At 42.4% G+C, this 21439-nt stretch overlaps 3 protein-coding genes across 5 annotated transcripts in view; 1 reads left to right on the forward strand and 2 right to left on the reverse strand.

Moving 5' to 3' along the window:
• Window positions 1-7098, reverse strand: part of nhsl1b (NHS-like 1b) — an 88520-nt gene extending 81422 nt beyond the window's left edge. Inside the window, exon 1 of the mRNA XM_029496246.1 lies at window positions 6758-7098. Coding sequence (XP_029352106.1) covers window positions 6758-7079 — 322 coding nt within the window. The 5' untranslated portion in view covers window positions 7080-7098. The remainder of the gene's footprint in view (window positions 1-6757) is intronic.
• A 2755-nt stretch (window positions 7099-9853) lies between these two features.
• Window positions 9854-17255, reverse strand: acbd3 (acyl-Coenzyme A binding domain containing 3). Its single transcript, XM_029495989.1, has 8 exons — window positions 16944-17255; window positions 15482-15623; window positions 15060-15200; window positions 14750-14908; window positions 13399-13573; window positions 12923-13163; window positions 12235-12522; window positions 9854-11522 (listed from the first exon to the last, which is right to left on the reverse strand). The coding sequence occupies exons 1-8, from the start codon at window positions 17215-17217 to the stop codon at window positions 11308-11310; spliced, it is 1635 nt and encodes a 544-aa protein (XP_029351849.1). The 5' UTR covers window positions 17218-17255; the 3' UTR covers window positions 9854-11307.
• On the forward strand, window positions 16375-21437 carry mixl1 (Mix paired-like homeobox). Of its 3 annotated transcripts, none has more exons than XM_029495990.1 (5): window positions 16375-16550; window positions 19779-19945; window positions 20056-20276; window positions 20368-20494; window positions 20735-21437. In XM_029495990.1, the coding sequence occupies exons 2-5, from the start codon at window positions 19849-19851 to the stop codon at window positions 21307-21309; spliced, it is 1020 nt and encodes a 339-aa protein (XP_029351850.1). In that variant the 5' UTR covers window positions 16375-16550; window positions 19779-19848; the 3' UTR covers window positions 21310-21437. The 3 variants fall into 3 exon arrangements, with proteins under 3 accessions (XP_029351850.1, XP_029351852.1, XP_029351851.1); XM_029495992.1 differs by having other exon boundaries at window positions 16375-16533; XM_029495991.1 differs by lacking the exon at window positions 16375-16550 and having other exon boundaries at window positions 18921-19945.
• The last annotated feature ends 2 nt before the right edge of the window (window positions 21438-21439 follow it).

Raw genomic sequence — 21439 nt, forward strand, 5'->3', positions numbered from 1 at the left:
AGCTCCTAACAGGAATCACAAGGACAGGACGGCCCGCTCAGTGAATTTATGCGCTCTGTCTTGTGCGTTTGTGTCCACGTGTGCCATGGTTAAGTGGCACAAGTGACAGATGTGATAGAAAATCTCTGTTTACTTTTCCTGTGGGGGTCACAGAGTCAGAGTGTTTGTATGGCTGAATACAGTCTGTTTCCAGGCCCTGAGTGCAGTAAAGTGCAGATGCAGGATAACAAAAGGCTTTCTGTTCCTGTAAGATGAGCTCCCACCTGCTGCAGCATCTCATTAGGTACTCTATAGATGCCTATTTTTCTGTCTGTCCTCTTCCTCCCTTATGTCCATATTACAGCCATACCATAATATTAAACATGATGGTTTAAGTCCTATATTTTCTTCCATTAACAGCAGATGTTGTGTATAACCTATTAGTATTATTAGTTCACAAAAGGATACAACTCTGCTATGATATTTATGCCCAAATGTAACTAACATGAGTAAAACTAAGCAGAGATAGTCCCAGTATTATCTGATTTATTTATTTATTACTATGAGACAGTCACTTCTTTCAGCCTACATCAAAACAGGGCCAAGGTCTACTGTGCTGTGTTGAGCCCATTCATGGCAACTGCTGACAGGTTACACCAACAGTAAGATGTTGTCTTCTTGATCAAAAGGGGCAAGACACACCAACAACTGTCACTAAAATGTTAAGATAAACATGTGATTATCCTGGCAGTTGAAAATGCAGACTAATATCTTTAACAGAATTGGCAGATGGTAAATTTTGAGTGTGACCTCGCTGCATCACATCTATGCACACGTACACAACGTCTGCTGCAGAGACCAAAGAACAAATTTGCTTAAAACAGCTGGGACAATAAACAGCTGTGTATCTCAGTGATGGTGCAGCCTGACAGCTACCTCGCACTGACTTTAAGGATGCTGCTCTCAAAACATCACACAATTATTTGAACCAGATCATCACTGGTTAGGTGTCACTCATTAGGTTAGTAAATGCAAATATGGCTTCAACAGTTTATGCTGCATCGCTTGAAATGTTTTTTCTAAGAGCAACCAATATGTGAAGCACCATACCAAGAGTAAAAACCTCCACCCACATAAACTTCTGCTATCTTTTATCGTAAAGCTTAAGCTGACACAGCACATGAAGACAGATTTAAACTTGTCAACATTACTCATATTTTGTATTCCTACATTGCAGGACTGCTAGACGAGACTACAGCTGCCCAAGTGAGACAATGAGAAGAAAAAAAAAAGTGACACCAACAACACAGCTGCAGTTTCCTTTACTAAGAGTGAGTCTCTGACCAGATGAAACTAGCACACATTACTCAAAATATAAATACACTTTTATTTGGGAAATCAACCAACTTTAACCCATAAAGCAGAATGTTATCTCAATCTGGTTATTCACATCCCACAGAGAAAGAAGGTTCAGACCGTCTTAATATGCCACTAAAACGAATATATATTACCTTCACTGACTATTAAAAAGCAGAAAACATGATTTAAAGAAAAAGGACCAGCAGGACCTTCGTCTTTGCTGCGCTCAGCGTGGCAGTAACATCAAAGTGCACAGGATGGACAGAGATGAGAGAGGAAAGGTCTGGAAGGCACATGAAACAACAGGAAGAGAGAAAGGCAGCGAGATATGGAGTAGGGGACAGCAGGAGAGATGACAGAGAGGAAGGGACTTTAACCCAGAGGAAGGAGGGACGGAAAGGGAGAGTGACTGACAATATGCTGGAAAATGCTGAACTGTCATGTCACATCTGCACACAGGCACACAGTGAGAACACGCAGTCACGTGTTATATAAGAGTTTACTGCATATTCGTGAACCTTTTTATGCCTCATTGACAAAAACTAAGAAGAGCAATAAAGCCGATGATGACGCTCGCATCACAGACTAATCTCTTCCCGACAGATTTCACCCAAACTCTGCTGTCAACTGTTGTTTAGCTCCGCAGAGGGAACAAATTCAGAACTACACATCCAGGTATTTGTGATACGCTCTCTCCAAAACAACAGTGATGTAAAATATGAATCATCAACTAAACTCAATCCACGTGGGTCTACAGTTTGTATAAGGTGTTTTTAAAACTTGCTGATCTTAGATATGATCATTTCAAAAAGTATGGAAACATTTGCTGGGACCAAGATCAAGTCTGAAAGATAATTAAATAAGTATGTCCGGTGTGGATGTGTGTCTGTAAATATATTTTTGTGTATGGCTATCAATGTCTTATTCCGTCAGCACTTCTTCCTCCAGACAGAGGTCACCACAGTGGGCATTTAATCTTGCTCCTCTCCCTGCATGATGGTTAAACCCTGGATTACCCCACAGCACCCACAACTGCCAACCTGCAAGTCCTCCATCTGCCTTCATCTGAGTGTGTGACATACGCAGATGCACTTGTGGACGGGAATGCTTAAATCCAGATTTCACAGTTCAATCCAACCAACCACAAAAACGTTAAAAACACCTGAGTAACATTATCCGACGCTGGCATGACTTGACCAATAAAAACATTCTTACATATCACTGGCAGTTTGCAGTGGTTTAACACTAGGGCTCAAACTGGCTTCCACACACATACCTAAATTTAACCATGTCTTATCAACTTTATTGTCCTCGTATCATGAACTGCAAATCACTGACAGATTTCATGAAGTGGATGAAGGACAGTGCTGAATAGAAGCAGCTGGATTAAGTGTCTCATGGTAACACTGGCAGGCCACTGAACTAAATGTCTGTGCATGCACACGCACGCACGCACACACACACGCATGCACGCACACACACACACACACACACACACACACACACACACACACACACACACGCACACACGCACACACGCACACACACGCACACACACACAAAGCTTGAAGAATAACATCCCCTTCTTTCACTCCCTAAAGCTCTTCTGTGCCCTCACCAGGGCTGCGTCGACAGCCTGCACAGTCAAAGAGGCATGAGAGAGGGCTACTAAATGTACACACATACACACATTCACACACTCTCCGAGTCATTTCAATAGAAATATCCTTACACTTCTTGGAACGTTACAGCCCGTTCCCACTCTTCCCCTTGTTTTCTCCTATTTTTCTTCCTCTCTCTCCGTCCGTCCTGACTCTTGCCTTTTGTCTCCTATGGGACCAGGTCGACCTCTAGAACCAGGCCAGGCTCCTTTCGTTGGAACGGGCCCTGTGGGAACAGACTTGTGGATTCTGGCTGCGTAATGACTGCTTTCTATTGATGAATGGAGGAGACCATGGCCCCCTGAGTGAATAGCGACTGGAAGGAATTGAGGTGAGACAAACTGGGATGTGTGTGTGTGTGTGTTTGTGCAAAAGATGGGAAAATAAAGAGAAATAAGTTTGTCCATCTAGTTTTCCTGTTGTTATCGGTACTAGGTCTGTTAATGCACAAATACTCCGGTTAGGGATGCAGCTGTGCCGCACTGACCCAAAAATATCCATCAACAGGAAAGTCCAGTGCATATGTGGCCGTGCACACACAGATCCTTGAGAAGCACTGGGATGTGGGAACACATACTAAACATGATAGCATGCTGCAGATGAAAGATCACCAGGCAAATACATGTATCTAAAAATATCACAGGGATAGCAGGAGGAATGTACAGGCAGTTTCCATGTGTGCATATGAGAGTAAGATGGATTGTGGACATTAGCAGGTCATCTGGAAACATGTGTCCACTCCAGACTGTCTTGCGCTCTGTGTGTGTGTCTGTTTCGAAGCCGCGCAGCAGCAGGTATTTAGTGGCCATCAAGATACTTAACAGGGGGGGGGCTCCTTTCTCCAATTTACCTTCACTTGTTCGACCTACTTCCAACATTAAAATAGGGTAATCTCTATCCAACCCAGTGTTATATTTAGCAAAGAAGCCCCAGAGTTGAACATATAGTTAAAGCAGACTTCACTTTAAAATCAATAATAAGTGAAGTGAGATTAGCATCTTAGGAAAAACCAATCAAGCCAAGAGCTAGAACAATTAGTGCCATCTCTGTGGACCAGATGGAAATGGTGCACTGTCCATAGTGATCATAACTGAATATAGCATCAAGAAAAAAAACAGCAAAAATTCCCACGTTTTTCAGATATCATCAAGAAAAGTAATTAGTTTAAGTCTCAAATATTTCTTTCATTTGTTTAGGATTTCAGATCTAAGAAAATTATTCAGCATTTTGCCTCTTTAGATACAATGTCTGGTAATGGTATGTAGAGTTTATCTGAAAGCTTTGGTTAGAATACTCAACATCATTTTCTACAATGTATAGCTGATTTTTCATAATGAAATCAGCTATTTGGAAAATGTCCCTGAAAACCTGATCTCTTTTAAAAGCTCCCCAAATCTTCGAATATCACACACAGCTTGTTATTGTTGCCACTGAAGCACCTGGGGATGATGTCGTGTCAGAGTCCCACTCCTCTTACTGTCATGAATGCATCAGGGTGCGGCAGTGGCAGTCCATTAGCTAACCATAGCTGCATGACCCTTGTTGGCCTGTAGCTGTAATCCATGCGGGGCAAACTCGACTTTGTTTAAACTCTTGACTCAGGAGTGACAGGTGTTGCCCTCTGAGGAAGGATGAATGACCTCTGACCTTTGCCTTGTGACCTGCACTTCAACACAAATGGATGACCTATGGCACAGGACGTTGCAAATACACTTGGACAGGAAATCCCATTTACCTATCATCTCCCCATTCAAAGTGCTCCTGATTAGGTAGAGTGCATAGGCAGACAAACGGCAAGGCAAAACAAAGGCACAACACACAGACAGACACACACCTACAGGTACACACTGTGCCTTTCCCTAAATGTCAGCACCCTGTTGTATAGCTGGCCACCTTTTTGATCCTCACAAGTAATATGATCCATCTGAGAGGTGAAGCTGGAGTAGGAATCCTGACCCAAAATAGTTTAAGACAGAAAGAGAGACGAGCATAGTTAAATCTTTATCATGGAAACTATTATCTGATGTAACTATGCAATACAATGTTTCTCAATAACGTATTGCTGCAGTTTTAAAATAGTATAAAGCTGTCTATGGATGGCAAGTTCCATTAGGTCTTATGTCTTGCATACTGTCTTTAATTCAAACATCACTGCCAGATGTTCTATATCCTGACATATTCAAATCCAGGACTCGCTTCATGTAGCAATGCTGGAGAGCTCGTGAAAGGCATTTTTGTAAAAACAGGTGTTATGAGGAAAGAGTTAGAGTCCAGCCTACATGTAATGACTCTAACTGAAGTATCATGCAGTGTTGGCCTTGGGGCTGCAAGGGAGGTGGTGACTGCAGAAGGCTACATAACACACCGCATTCCTGTCTACTCTCTCACACCTTGTCTTGAGCTGATATTAAGTGACTGAGTTAATGACTGAAATGTAAAAAAACATGGAGAAAAAAAACAACAACAACTCCCAACCTCACCCAAGAGCGTATCAATGCTACAGCAGGTAAATAGGAGCAGTCGTGTCACGCCACATGATAATACGATAGCACAGGGGATTAGTTAAATGTCTGGTAGCTTTGCTGCACAGGGTACCGCCCTAAACACAATTTGATGGACTATTGTGTGTGTGCATGCGTGTCTTCAATGCATTGCTCATCGTACATTGCATTGTTTATATCTGGGAGCAGTCGGCTTGACTTATCATTCCCCTGCAACAAGTTTCAAATCTGAATGTGTATTTGGGAGACAGACAAAGTGAGAGAGAGACAAAGAGTCAGTGAGTCAGAGCCACACATGAATGAGACAGGGCGAAGAGACAGGAACAAGGACAGTGAAAAAGGAAACAAAAGGCACATTAGTCATGACTTTACTAATGTTCATAGGACAGTCCATTCATCTTCTGAATCCTACCTTGCAACATATTTTAGAGTCAAATTATATACAAAAGAGCTCTGCAGGGAATCAGTGAGAAAGCTGATCCCTTAACTACACTGTTGACAGTACCATACGACAACCTACCCAATAGTATAAAACGGCAGATATACAAAGTTCTACATTAGGTCCAGACAAAACGACAGGTCTACGTTCAGCCCTTTGTGTCGCTGGAACAGCAGCTGTAGTGTGAGTCAAAGTCTGAGTTAATATGTAATCCCTGTGTGTAAGAGGTAGGTTTACAGGGCCAAGAAAAGGAAATCTCAAAACAACTAAAGTTGCAGCAAAGATTGATTTTCCATGAATCTTTGCTGCACTGATCAGCTTTGTTTACGTGGATTAAACAGGTTGAGAGGCCTCCTGTGATCTCAGAGCCCCTTGAAGGCCTGAACACAGGTGGTGGGTGCGTTGAGAGGAGATCCATCACGTCTGACAGGACTCAATACTCCCATTAACACAGGTCCAAATCAAGACTGACAAAGCCATGTGTTCATTCACTGGAAAGACTGTGTCAGTCACCTTGAACTTGATCAGCATCTGTCCACAACAATGACAACATGATCCCAACTGGGGTCCAAAACAAGCACACACCTGCCAGATCCAGATGTGCTTCCAGTCAACCTTCTTTATTTCTGCATAGGAGGGCTAACATCTGTCTGCGATAACAATAATACGTGTGGCTGCATCATGTAAACACACCTCTACACATGATGTACTTTTTACGGGTCTCACTAAGAGTTTTATTAGTCCTATTTTGTTTGTCTACACACAGATCACTCACAACTTCCACACTATCAACAAGTGAGCCAGCACTGCAGACTTACGGATTTTGATTTTCTTGGGATCAAACTTGCGGATGTGGCTGTGCAGCACTTGCAGCCGTCCCTGGATCCTGCAGGACCTCCTGAACACCACCCCCGCCTCCATCTCGATGCCCAGGAAGATGTCGCTGGCATGCCGGGAAAGGTCCGAAAGTTGGTGGATAATATTAGTCAGGGTTTGACAGCCGACCTCGTCCAGAGAAGAAAACAGAACAGGTCTCCGCAGTTTCCGCCTCCCGGTTTCTGGGCCCCCCTGCATCCAGCCATCCCTCCCCGGTAACCGACTCACTCGCCTCGGCTCGATGCTCCGCTGATAGAAGGGCATGTTTGATTTCAAACCAAAACTCCGGCGGGACTGAAAAATGTCCCCCCCCACCACCACCACCACCACCACCACCCAAAAAAACTAAACCCACACGGATTCAAAACAAACCCGAAGCGGACTGTCCTGCTGAAGCTGCCGGTGTTTCTGTGTCTGTAAAGTCCTCCAATCCCGCCATATTTCTTTTTGCTTTCTTGTTTGTCAAAGCATGGGACTGCAGGCTGCAGCTCACCGGGGACGCCGCCTGCCGCCCCAAGTCTATTCAAACCGGATCAGACGGAGCTGCAGAGAAAGGAGCAAAACACACACAGACACACACAGACACACACACACAAGGAAAAGTAGGAAAAGTGCAAAGGAAAACCCGGAGAATACTACAACCACCTGTGGACACCGGATCCGGAGCCACACACACGGAGTTACCTGCTTCCCCTCAGGCAGCTGGAGCGGACTGATGGAAAACCAGGACTGGATTGTCCAAAACATATAATAATAATAATAATAATAATAATAATAAATGAATTTAAATAATCCAACGAAAACGCAGTGCTCAGCTCAATACAATCCATTTTAGTTCATTTTGTTTTCTTAAGAAACCTCTCACACTTACGAATTCTGTTTTTTAACAGAAACCCTTTTTTTTGTGCCTTTCCCATTCGCTGTTTATGCCATTTTGCATAAACATCTCTTCAAGCAGTTTTTTTTTTCATTGCATATTTATGTCTTTATGTCTTATATTTTCCTTATTGTGTGAAGGATGTATGAATGTGAGCAACAGATTGTTGAAGTTCCCTTGGGATAAATAAAATATGTCTATCTTTCCAAGAGATAACATTACAGCACAGTGTACTCAATTACCACACACAAAACTGAGTATTGAACATGACTTATAAAACCCCTGATGTCACTGGGAGGTTTTTCTAACTTAAGCTTAATGGAGGGAACGGCTTTAGACTTCAGACAAAGGGCCACTGGTCACGCTTGCAAGGTATTTGAGTTGTTTGCTCATACTTAACCCACCAACAACACACTCTCTGGACACTTGTCTCTGATTTATCTCCTCTCTGGAAGTCGAGGACATGTTTGTCCGGTGTGTGTGTTTGTGTGTGCGTCCACCTCACATTCCCACTGCTGCTTTTTAAATTCCAAAGAGCAAATTCTCCTCACCAACAACATACCATGTATACGGCACGCTTTGAAAATATACACACCTCAAGTTCAGGGGGAATATCTTCAGTATGGACGACAAAGTCCAGTTTTAAGATGGATGTGTCAGTTGTATTTAATGTGCCCTCTGGTGTCTTCGAGTGAGGACAGCAACTTGAAGGGGCCTTAATGTGGGGATGAAATCCAGGCCAGACATTATGTTTGTTACCTAAATAAATGGAAATCTTCAGATTCCTGCCCAGCTGGCATGTACTGTGTGGCAATAGTTTTCCAAGTTACTCAATACCAGAGTGTAAATGGCGGATACAGCTGTTCCCTGCACTGCTGACTGCTGCCCTTTACTATGTGCGACTTGGAAAACACTGAAGGTGTGGTATATCCGCCTGTTACACACCACCAACATCCTCATTTCTACTTCCTAAATGTTTTTACAGGAAAGCAGCTTGAAGGTGGCACATTCCCAACTGGTGGGAAAAAAGGGAAGATGTCTAACGGTGTGGCTTTTTCTACTTAAAATGGAATTATCTGAAACTGAAATGTGTTTTTCTGCTCAGAAAAATGTCCAAAATAAGGACGAGAGACAGTAGCGGTGTAATCAATAGCAAAGATTAAGACTGGATTTCTGACTTACTGGCAGACACAAATGGAAGTGACTTGTTTGTGGTTTGTTTAATTAGTATGCAGTTTTTTTCCTGTAATGACTGGGTAGCATGTCTCCTGTTAAAAAAAAACAAAACAAAACTCTTTCATTCTGTTTTGAAGAGGCGAGTGTATGAGTGATAATGGGCACCAAAAATTTAAGAAAAAAGATCAATTAATAAAATGGTGAGGTAAGTAAACGTCCAAATTCTAGAGAGGAACATAAGTTTAATCAAGATTAAATATATGCCCAAAAAAATCTTGCAACTCGTAAGAGATCCAAATAAGTGAAAACAATACAAAAAGTTGAGCTTCCCTGTCTGTCATGTCAATAGAATCTTACAATTTTATACCTGCTGTGAATTTTGGACTTTCATTCGGGGTAAAATGTATACATGTCTCATTCACCATATTTTACAGTGCATTGATTCTCAAAACCATAGCCTTCTTCCACATTTAAAAACCCATACATAAACTCATTTGTTGAATTATTTACATACAAGGCTTGAACAATCCAACTCAAACCGTTTTTGTGAAAAGAATCTCAAGAAAAGAAAAAACAAATCATACAACACATGACAGAAAGCATGGGATCTAGCTTGGTTCAGCCATAGGTAGTGACATCTTCTTACACAAATAACTGAATGGACCAGAGGTAAAACCAAAATGTTTTTGATGTCCACATACGACCCATTATACAACCATCATTCAGCTCAAGATACAGTGGATAGAGCATTGCTCGTAATGCACCTGGGTGGTAGGTACACAATACATGTATATTCAATGTCAAACTGAACAACAGAATGAATCTAAATAATGGCAACAAAATAAAACAAAGAAAAGTTGAATCCATATGGATGTCACAACTGAGTTAGTAAGCAACCACGTCACCCAAGACCAATGTATAGGCCTATTTCAGTTTATTCAGAATTCATGTTGTTTGAAGTGACAAGTTTCATGCTGGTAGGAAAGAACAGAACAATGATATTATGTTTTGTGTTGTGGGTTTTTTTTGGTGTTTATTTGTTTGGGTTTTTTTTTTTTTTTTTTTTTGAGTGCTGAAGAGATGTAACAGTGTGTCACAACTGGCAAAATATGGAATTTTTTTTGTTATTGTTTAATGTAAATTGTGCGCCAGACTTGAGTATAGCAACTCCAAACATACAGAATCATCAGCACAAACATATTCATATAATTTCTGCCCTAAAGCTGTGTCCTTTTTTCTTCATTCTTTCAAAAAGACTTGATGAGCAAAAGTACAACTGATAATATTCGTGCTGTGTAACCATACAGACGGGGACTGCCAAGAAGCAATGAGGCACAAAGAACAAACTGAAACAGTATCACATAAGAAAAAAAAAAATAATTGCAGGAGAACAAATATTTACTTCGCCGATTATTAACTTCTTAACTTATTTTCTATTCACACACTGAGATGCTTGAGTTTACAAGGCCAGGGCCCAAAGCCTTATTTCCCATGTGCATGTTATTTTACATTTCTCACTTAACTCCAGATATGACCCTAAACCTTGCCATTATTTCTTGCCCGTCATTCCTTCATAAATTTCGCTGGTAAGGCTCAATTAAAAACACCTACTCCTGGTACAATTTGCTAATCAGATTGTATGCAGAAATAAAGATGAAAAACAAACTGTACGGGAAAAAACCAGAAAGAGCACAGCTTCCACTAAACATCCTCACAGATTTTATGTGCATGGTAGCTCAGGAGGAAAATGACAAACTACTGTTTTACAACAAAAAGGAGGATTAAGTTTGCGTAGACTGTTGTTTTTCAGTGTGAGTGAGACTTGGCAAAGACCAGGAGCTCTCTGCAGAACAAAGATATAGTGTTATGATGTGCATTGTCTGTGTTCCTGTGGGATAAACAACCAGTATTATCACCAAACATGAAATATTTGGCTGAGCGCTGGAGTCACTTGGATTCCGGTCATGGCTATGAAAGCATCACTCAGGGCAGAAGCAGCCACAAGGCCATGTTGGACAGAGTTGAGCCGGGGCGATGACAGTACACAGGCCCGTGGTGAAAAGTGGTCAACTACAACATGAGAGCGAAGTTCTACAGCTTGGTCTGTGAGAGTGCAGCAAGGACAGGTGGTGAATATACAACAGGAATACACACTCCTCTTCCAGGGGCTCGATGACAGGTTTCTAGCAAGGATGTATCTTGGGACACGCACACACATTCAGTACATACATATTAGTCAAACCTCAGGACTTGGGTTTGAGATGAGTCTCTTTGTCACCCTCTGGTGGTTTTGTCCAGAATACATCTGGTTTCATGTTCTCCTTCACGCAGGCACACTTACAAACACACAGGCTGCGATCACACAAATTTCCACCAACACACACATACATATATAGGAACATACGCACTCCTTGGCTCCCCCTGTGTCTGTAGTCAGGCTTATCTGGTGTAGTAGACTCTGTAGTAGACACTCTTGGAGCGCCAGAGTGAATAGGAGTTGTCAAACTTGAGCAAGTAGACTCCACGGCCGGGGTACTGATGGCTGCCGGCGTACACTTCCTCATGACAGTCCCGCCGGTACACCGGCACAATTTCATCTACCTGGGGCTTCCCGGCCTCCTTCTTTGCCTTCTCTTCCTCGCTGGGAGGATCACCTGTAAACACGAAAGCCATGGATCAGACCCGAGAAGAAAGCATGGCAGAAACAAGACAGCCATAGATGGTACACATAAGACATGATTCCCTTCAACAGTTTTACTACAATTATTTATTCAGTCAGTCATTCATTCATTCATTCTCTACTGTGTATTCGTTTCTGGGTTGTGGGGGGTGCTGGAGCCAATCCCAGCTCACATTGGGCAAGGGAAGGGTACACCCTGGACAGGTCGCCAGTCCATCGTAGAGCCAAAACACAGGGACAGACAGAGATGAATACTCACTCACACTCAGACTTGCGGGCAATTTAGAGTCATCAATTAACCTAAACATCCATGTTTTTGTACTGAGGGTGGAAACTCACGCTGACACAGGATGTTAGTGGTATGTAACCCAGGCCCGGGAACCAAACCTGCAACCTTTTTACTGTGGTGAAACAGCATTAACCACTATGGCGCCGTGCTGCCCTACTACTGGAAGCAGCAAATTTGTATTGAAGAGGAAAAACCACTAAGACTTAACATGCCCCAAAAGTAAAATTAGCATTTTGATTTCATGGTATGCATCTGTGTTGTGCACTTTTATTTAATCACAAACACATGTTTAGATTGGAGTCTGTTCAGCTGTCAATGATGTCCCACCTGAGAATATTTCTGCCAAACACAATGCTGGCTTACTTTACCCATACTTCACATTCATACCAAACCTCACCTTCATCATCTTCATCCTCATCACTGGACTCCGACACGTGCACACTGACTGATGCAGAGGCAGCATCTGTCCACTCGAAGAAGACCCCAAAGCCGATGTCATAATAGTCCGTGGCAAACTCCCAGAACAGGTAGGAGCCCTCTTCATGGGTTGGTACACGCACCGTCACCACCTCGCCACGCCCCACCGTAATCACACTGTCAGCATCCTGCCGGATTTTCTCCTTGAAATCCTTGATCTGTGGCCGTGTCCACATGGAGGGTGCAGCTATGACCGGTGGGGAGTCAGCTGTGATCAAGGGACAAGACACTTTTTTTTAACTAGCTATGCATCCATCTATCATCCTAAACATGATTTTAAGAGTATTAATTTGATTCCAGTTGTATGGCCAGCAAAAAAATTAGCCCTATTAATTTCAGGTGTGTGCATTTCCTCTTTGGCATAGAGAATGTGTGGCTGAATGATACCTTAACCAGCATGCTATCATGTATCAGTTGTTCTAGCTTTTCTCTCCCCTTGCCTTAAGGTCACATCAACAAGGACACAGCAAAGAAGAATCAGGTTTCAGGTCCAGTACAAAGCTTTGTTTGACACTGGATTTTCCCCCTCAGCTACACAAAGAGTGATATTTAGATTCATCTTAAAGTCAATTGCAGTATGTTTGTTATATCAACCAGAGCACACAAACCTAATAACGGTCCATTCTCTGAGACCTCCTCTGCCAGCTCAGGCTCTGGCTCTCTGTCTATGCTCTCAGAGTACGAGTCTGACTGGCCTCCATTGACTGTAGGGGCTTCTTCGCCAGCAGGTGGTGTGGCCCCACACAATGGTCCCGCTGCTGAAGTGGGGACAGGTTCCCCACTGTTAAAGCCACTAGATTCCAGTGTACCCTGCACCATTGAATCAGACTGCTGCTTCTGTAAGGCCGCCTGCAATGACAGAAACACAACACTGAATCATGACACTGAAAACCCAACAAGGCATGTCAGTCAAAAATGTTGACTTTCATTCTGTTTTTTTGAATGTGTTTATGTGACTCTTAGAGTACAAATCTTTCACTATATATGACTATGAATTGTGTGTCTTCCAATAATACAATAAAATGAAAAATGAACTAATATGTAGATTCATTAAAGTCTTTGTCCATCAATAAATATGGTTTACCTGTTGCTGGGCTAACTGGACCTGGTAGAGCTGCTGCATGTACTGCTGGTAGTGCTGCTCCTGGAGCTGACGGATGAGACCCAGTTGTTGTTCTGGACTGTTGGGGTATTGCTGGGCAGCATACTGTTGGAACTGCACAGCTGTCTGAGCATTTAGTGCTGCCATTATCTGTTGCCTGGGTAAAATAACAGAGTAAAAAATGTTAGGGAGGATGACAACACAGAATAAAGTGGAGAAATAGCTGAGTTTGTTTCCAACTTCAACTAACTTGAGGGTCAGCAGAAAATGTAGGTGACAATGCAGGAAAAAAAAATCTAGGATGAACATAAAAAGATCTGTAAATGTTCTACTTCCTGTAGCTCATAACAATAGTTGATCTTAACACATGCACAGCGGTTCTCTGGTTTCTGGGGAATAGTTCATTTACACACCAAAAAAGATATTATTGTTCTTGGATGTTTTCAAGCCAGATACAATTTTACATTAGCCTTTTGACACATGAAATTAAATCCAAGAAATGTTGTGAAGGCACAGTAGCTCAAATTTATTACTTGCAAGAGCAACAAGATTTGAGATAATTCCTTTTTCTTTCCATTTTATTGAAAACCAAAGACTTGAGTAAAGTTACCAAACAAAAAAGCACCATCATGTCACCAGGAAAGAAAATCTAGATAATTAAAAAAACTTCAAATTAAAGTGTAAACAGTAAAATCAGGTACTTGTAGTAGGAGAACAAGTAAATTGCATTCGCTTGGAACAAAGAATGTAAAGCCTAAAGTCAATTAGGATAAATTCTTATCATTACAAAGGTGATTTCCAGTTGGTGCTGCCACCAATGAGCAACTGCAGCTGCTCAAATCATGTGACATTCAGGGCAAATTTTCTAAAAGCATCCATCCACTATCTATACTGCTTATCCTGGCAGACTCACAGGAGGGTTGGAGCCAATCCAAGCTGACACAGGGCAAGGGCGAGGTAAACCCTGGACAGATCGCCAGTCACAGGGTTAACTTGAATATATATGCAGTGTTTTAAATGTACCATGTATTAGGTTAAGTTGCCCCAGTGCATTAGGTCACACACGGCTCGGGTAACACTCGAAAAGAAACTTTATCACACAGGTGGAAAAGAAATGCTGTAGTGAATATGGAGTTTGTCCTCTATGGACCAGGTTTCACAACAGCCCTGACGCTGAAGTGCCCGTCTTAATAAATCCATCACAACTCCAGAGCTGAAAAGACAATAGCTTGGTAGATAGAAGCAGGGGAGTGTGATCACGCTGAAGTCACTTTGATACATTACAAGATCACGCACAGTATGCTAAGAGAAACACAGTAACACAGACACATACTTCTGCTGTTCAACTCGTAGCCTCTCCTCCTCTGCCTGCCTTCTTTCCGCTTCCTCCCTCCTCAACCTTTCCTCCTCTTCCAGCCTCCGTCTCTCCTGCTCCTGTCTTTGATGCTCCCGCTCCTCTTCTTCCCTCCTCTGACGCTCTTCCTCCTCTTTTCTGAAGAAGAATAAAGAGATGAATGAAATTACAAATGATTGAAATGGCCATGGGTTTACAAGCTGCATATAGGACAAGCTGAACCCTGGTCTGCTTTTAGACACTGCAGCAGAGGAATCTCCCTCATGGGAACTGCAGCTGAAGACCTTACCTTTTCCTCTCCTGCTCCTCTCTTTCTATCTTGTGCGAGGTGACGTAGGGAGCAAAGAGGTTACAGCACTTGTTAAGTAGCTTGACAAACTCCACCATGGCCTCCTCCCTCTCCATGTTACCCAGGGAGGCCCACTCTTTCCTGCACAGTCAAATTATGGTTAGAATAGATATTATGCAGATGGGAAAAATTGTCTCAGCAATTTAATTATGTATAGACTTATTTTTAGATCACATTTTCTTGTACAATAAAAAAGCAAGGAAACTTTATAACTTCAGCAAATGTCAAAAAAAAAAAAAAAATCTGTAATAGCTACCCATTGAGAATAAAATTACTTAAACACTACTAAATCAATGCAATGTCTACAACAGCTCAAAGGTCACACACTAAGATGTTCACAAAGAAATGTCAATGGGCATTACCTGCGGTCATTGCCTAGGACATCAAAGAAGCCAACTTCTGGTGAAGCATCAGGATTATAAGGTCCAAGTAACACCTGTTTGTGTAGAGCCACCAGCCGAAGCTTCTCTTCATAGGTTGGGTGGAAAGCTTTCCCATCTTTATCTGAGAGCATCAATGCGAAAGATATCAGTTTTGCATGTCCTTGTTTTTTCTTTTTCTGCTGTAGCAAGCACTTGCTAATGCTACGATACACCTTGGTAGCAGCAACAGCTGTGGCATCAATTGTGGCATAAAGCCTGTCAGGCTATTTTCAAGAGCACTGAGTAGGAGCGGGACTACAATCACTTGTCAAGGTCACAATATGCATTTTTTTTGTGCAAAGGTGGGGCAAAAGGACGTTTCATATTTAAAAGTTGTGCAATCAGAGCTCCTGCTAACTGACAAAAAAATACAAAGCCCAGATTATTATCACACAGTGACAAGTAAATCCCGGGTTGTTTGCTCAATCACCACACACAAGCTCTAGTAAAACCTCCAGGAACGCCCTGTCTTCCAAATCATTTAAATAGGATGTTTGCAAAGGAACTAGTGACTACAAATCATCATAAATCACAGTATACTTTTTGATACAGCTATTGGATGTTGATATATGACTTCAATGCTTGTACAGTTTGCATACAGTGTACTGGTTTCCCCTTTTCAACCACAGATGGAGCTCAAGTGAGGCTTTCGTCTTCATCTTTTAAAACAGAGGCTCTTCATTTTGCAATATTTTCCAAGCTGTCTCTTGAGTGCATCGTGTCAAGATCCGAGATGTCAACGTTGTCTGAATAGTGATGCCATTAACTCCGATGAAACTGCCTTCCAGATTGAATGCATTCAGAGCACAAACAACGGAGAGCCACATTTCTTGTGTTTCCGGTTGGAGTAGTAGCAGCATGGGAGTGGTGCGGATATAAGAGGCGGTGGAGCTGCTCCTCCAGCCAGGGTCAAGCTGGAAACACACTGTTCTGGCCTGAAACTGAGGTCATTTTTATCCACATGACCGAAAACAACCGCCAGGGTCCAATTTGTAAGAGAAAGATGTGTGTGAGTAACAGAGCGGCAGGCTCCGTTCAGGCAGCAGCTGAAACCTGCCAAATAAATTACAATGAGCTAACACTCAGTTTGGATGGTTAGCCTCCTGTAATACTATTTTCACTTGAGCTAGCTCGGTCGTATTGACTCTTCTGTCGTAGGCAGCGGGTTGAAAATGCTCTTACACAGACCGTTTGCTTTACCCTTTAACAGCCGGCTAAGCGCTTGCTAGCTGCTTGCTAGCCGCTTGTTAGCCGCTTGTTAGCCGCGCGGCTGACAGCAGCAGCCCCTGTGGTGACAGCTAAGCGGCTAACGTTAGCAGCCTGCTAGCGGCTCGTCTCACAGTTTATCGGCCGGTACCGACACCAGCGTCCGGGCTGCGGTGTTATTCCGAAAAATAAATACCTTTGAAGAATTTGAGAGCCATCCCGTAGAGCTCCTGGAGGGGGAAGCCCCATTTCTTCTCTATCGCAGATTTAGCAGTCTCTCCATCTTCGCCCTCAGCGGCTCCCGGTGTGTCGGTCTCAGGTTCCGCGGGTTCGGGGTCCGGCTCCTCCACCGGGCCCCGCTCCCCCTCCGGATCCGGGTCCGGACTGAGGGTGAGGCCATCGATGGAAACTTCGAGCCGGCTGGAAGAAGCGCTGTCGAGGTCGCCGCTCTGAACCTCTGTCGCCATCATGTAGACTGTCAGCTGAAGCAGCCACGTACCTACTTCCGTTTAGACTCGGCGGAAGTTCCGGGAGATCGATGTAAATAATGACGACGCTTTAACAGACAGGAAAGAAATATTTGCATAGCCTAAAAAAAACAAAACAAAAAAAGATTTAAAAAAACAAAAAACATTTTTTTTTATATTTTGGCGTATTTGTATGTATTTTTAAATTGTGGCAATACACAAAAGAACCATCAATTATTATGACGTGTAATTAACTTTGTTGTTGAAGCTAAATGTATCTATATTTTATTTTTGTGACAAAAATATTTTATTATTATACATCTAAACGCGAAGTTGGTTGTATCAATTTTAGATCTTGTTTTCTGTTGATTTCTTCTCGTAAATATGAATCATAACCATAAAAGTCGGCTTGATAGCAATAAACTAGTAGACATTTTGAATAAACAGAAGAGTCCTATATATGCAGTCATTACAGAATCCTGCCCAGAAAAAGCTTAAAAATGAGATGGGAAAAATATGTAAAAACGATGCTTTTAAAATTGCCTCAAACATTTCTTTGGAATTTCTATACTGACGTTTCTTGTAAGAATACCGCTTTATTTGACAAAAGCTCATAGTGATAATTCTGAACAACCCATCAGCCCTGCTCTAATATCAACACACTTTATTACAATGCCAATAACAACAATCATCACATATATGTCCTGCTTGTGATAATGTTTCTGTACTTTCAGACTGATCACACATTTATAGTTGGAAACAATAAATGTAGTACAGATTACTTAAAACATCTCTCAAATACACATAGACTGAACTCATAACAATGGCACATAACACAGCTGACATTTTAACATATCCCTGCAAACTTGTGAGGATAATTTACCTGTCTGTCTGCAGGTTAAATGCATAGTGGTCAAGTTAAACTGTGGGCTAAATAGTGATCAGTCTTGAAAGGTGTGAATATGCTTTTGTTTGTGTCTACAGAGGCAGCTGCCCACTGGAAATGGTCAATGTGTTTGATGTTTGAAAGTGCAGTCTCCAGCTACAATATATCAGCACTGATCAGCTTAGAGACATGCTCTTTTAATCTAATTAAATTGTTAAATCTCCATTCTTAGGCTGCCAAACTGAAAATCACGATTAGCAAAAGTGCATTTTAGTCTGAAATTTTTTCATAGAATTCTACTTTCTACTTTGAATTAATATTTTTCATGACTCGTGTCTGAAGTCTTTTTATTCACTGTTAATTAGCAGATTGGTCATTTCATGATCTGCTGGTGGCTCTCAGAAAGCCTGTAACAGAACATAACAAAAATCAGGAGATTCAACAGCCTGATTTTAGCATAGCAATCTGGTCTGTGCACACAGTCAATACCCAATTAGGGTTCTCAGACAAAGCAACTTGTGTACTGTGATCGCTTTTACCAACATTCACAGCCTTTATGAACAACATAACAGTGTGCGTGTCAGAGTGCAGAGATTAATAAGTGTTGTTTTAGATGTGAAAAGAGTCAAGTCATGTCATTTCCCACACAGCTCAACAGGAAACCCCTAAATGCTCTGTGCTACAGGTTTGACTAAATACTGAGAATTATTTATTTGACCAAAAATGCAATATACTCTGCAATTACTTATCTATACGAGTTATATCCAATTACACCTTTTGAATGGGGGGAGGGAGGGGGGGTCATTTATGTCAGTTCATGTTGCAGTAATCATGTCATCCCAAACAGGAATTGTTAAATCAGGCAGACAATGTGTTTCTATTTTTCCAAATCACTCAAATGAATCATCTAGCAATAATTTCAAACCCTGTGGCAATTAATCTTGTAAATCTCGTTCAAATATGTGACAGCATGTTAGTCAGCTCTTGATGCTCTCTGACCTCTTGACTTGATCCCCCACTGTAAGTGGCCCATTCAATAACAAGTGACTTTTCCTGAGTACTTTTGAACTGAGCTTTGTATATTGAGATTTACCTTGTTCCCACTGAAAGGGGACAGAAAGCATCTTTATATTCATAAAACACACACACGGTTTAATATAATAAAATCAATAATATAAGCCTTAAATAATGTGAGAAGATGTCTTTTTACAATAAAACCGAGGACTAAACATTTTTGAAATACACCATATTTGTTTTATTTGAAAACGATTCTTGCTCTTTGTGAAATATACAGTATGTATATGTGTGTGCATAAACCTAAAGAAAACAGGACAAATCTCTGTATTTATCATGAAGCAACACACTGCAAGGTTGTGAGTCTCAAAGTTCGTGAGGAAATGGCAGTTTCCGACTGGCCCACTTTGAAGGCTACAGGTCCATTATTGCCTCATCCATTCCAAAGCGGATAAATGTTTTCTCTGCCGATGTGTATTGAGCATGCAGATTCCATTAAAACCCCTTTAAAGAGAGCAGCGGCCGCTCCACCGCCTCAGGTGTGATGCCTTCACACCTCCGGCGGCCTGCAGACGTCTGAAGTTGCAGCGCGGCCGCTGCAGTGCCAGCCGGCACTGATGGTCTGCCCATTCACACGTCCTGAGAGCACCACCTTTGATCACAGGGGGATTTAACCCCGGCCAGGGGACAGCCCTCAACCTCAGTCAGCCACCGGAGATAGGACAGGGAGGATCATGTCTGCCGTTCACGGGAATATGCGCGTCGGGGAGCTGAATCCTTTCCAGATGTATCACGAAGGGCCTCTGCAGATGAACAGCATGGTGAACTCGGGTAGGAGGCCAGAACCGTGTTCGGTTCAGACAGCATGTAAAAGAGAGAGTCCAGCTTCTCTCTGACTTTCTTCACTCTCACAACTCCTCTGATTCTACTTCTCTTTTCAGACTATGTGTCGTCGGATGTGACGAACTACTTCAACTCTGCAAACTCTGTTCCGAGGGCAGATAAATGCGTGGCCATCCTGACCCACAGGAGGAAGAGGACCAACTTCACCCAGCAGCAAATTGAAGTTCTGGAGAAAGTTTACTCAGACACCAAATATCCTGACATCTACCTTCGAGAGAGACTGGAGGCTCTGACCGGCCTCCCCGAGTCCAGAATTCAGGTAATGTCCGATCTAAGTGCCTCCAATACTCCGATCTGCAATAAAGACCGAGTTAGGTAACTTCAGATTTTGCTTCTCTCGCATTCACCAGGTCTGGTTCCAGAACAGAAGAGCCAAGTCTCGTCGTCAAGTTGGCTCATCAGTGTCCATGAAGGTCGCCAATCCACCAGCAGCTGGACCCTTCAGCCAGATCCAAAGTAGGATGGGACCCGAGAAAGGTCAGTATGAGTCACTGGAGGGTTTTACACTCCAAATCAACTGCTCCTGTTCTGTTCAAATTTATCTGCCAAAGTAACAATTATTTTAGTGCAATCCAGGTGACATTATTTAATGTGTATTTTAAAAAACTAAACATTAATTATACTTAGTTTAAAGAATAAGTCGTTGCAAAATTACCAACGTCTCCAATGTCTTCTATTTCAAATTGGTTTCATTCTTTTTTCACTTTTGTCTTTCAGTTTATGACAGCAGTCATAGTGCAGAGCCGCACAGGATAGGAACATTTGGATTAGAAGACAGTTACAGGCCTACAATGCACCAGAACACAGAGGACCCACACCGGACCAGTCTACCCACCAAGCAGCACAGCTATGAACACGCCTCTGTCTCCTGCATCTATGAGGAGGGAACCAGAGTGAAGCCCGAGCAGATGCAGCGACATGAGCTGAGTGTTAACGTCCCGTGCTGTAACATCCATCTGTATCCCAAGGAGAATGAGCATCACCCCAAGATGGAGGCCAGCATGACAGGCAGCCAGGGTCCAAAGGTTCTGGTGGAATATGATAATTTCCCACCCAATAAAACCATTGGACCAGAGATGAAAGTGGTGATCCCGCCCATCCCGAGCCAGAACAACTTCAGCAGGTCATCACCAAAGGATAGCGGAAGCCAAATCCATTACCCACAAGTGAGAGCCGCAGCGGACAGGTTCACTCACTTCTCCCCGATCCACACCACCGAGGTACAAGACTTTACCGATTCAGACTCTGACTGGGAAAATGAGGCCATTGCTGGCTTCGGTGGCTTTATGTGATCTATCCTGAGATGATATTAAGAATCCTCATGTATCATAAGAAATGGTATACAGTTTGTTTGCATAAAAAGAAAATTGGTATTTATTGTAAAATAGAAATAAAAATTCTGAATGTTAAAAAGAAACTATT

The sequence above is a fragment of the Echeneis naucrates genome, chromosome 24, assembly GCF_900963305.1.
Source record: "Echeneis naucrates chromosome 24, fEcheNa1.1, whole genome shotgun sequence".
In the NCBI taxonomy this organism is placed as follows: Eukaryota; Metazoa; Chordata; class Actinopteri; order Carangiformes; family Echeneidae; genus Echeneis; species Echeneis naucrates.

Excerpts from the sequence above, each read along its gene's own strand:
- acbd3 (XM_029495989.1), bottom strand. The coding sequence starts at position 17,217 with ATGATGGCGACAGAGGTTCAGAGCGGCGACCTCGACAGCGCTTCTTCC. Across the intron at positions 13,164-13,398 it reads TCCAGTTAGCCCAGCAACAG|GCGGCCTTACAGAAGCAGCA; the intron begins GTAAACCATATT and ends CTGTCATTGCAG. Across the intron at positions 12,523-12,922 it reads AGAGAATGGACCGTTATTAG|CTGACTCCCCACCGGTCATA; the intron begins GTTTGTGTGCTC and ends CCTTGATCACAG.
- mixl1 (XM_029495990.1), top strand. The coding sequence starts at position 19,849 with ATGTCTGCCGTTCACGGGAATATGCGCGTCGGGGAGCTGAATCCTTTC. Across the intron at positions 19,946-20,055 it reads GAACAGCATGGTGAACTCGG|ACTATGTGTCGTCGGATGTG; the intron begins GTAGGAGGCCAG and ends TTCTCTTTTCAG. Across the intron at positions 20,495-20,734 it reads TAGGATGGGACCCGAGAAAG|TTTATGACAGCAGTCATAGT; the intron begins GTCAGTATGAGT and ends TTTGTCTTTCAG.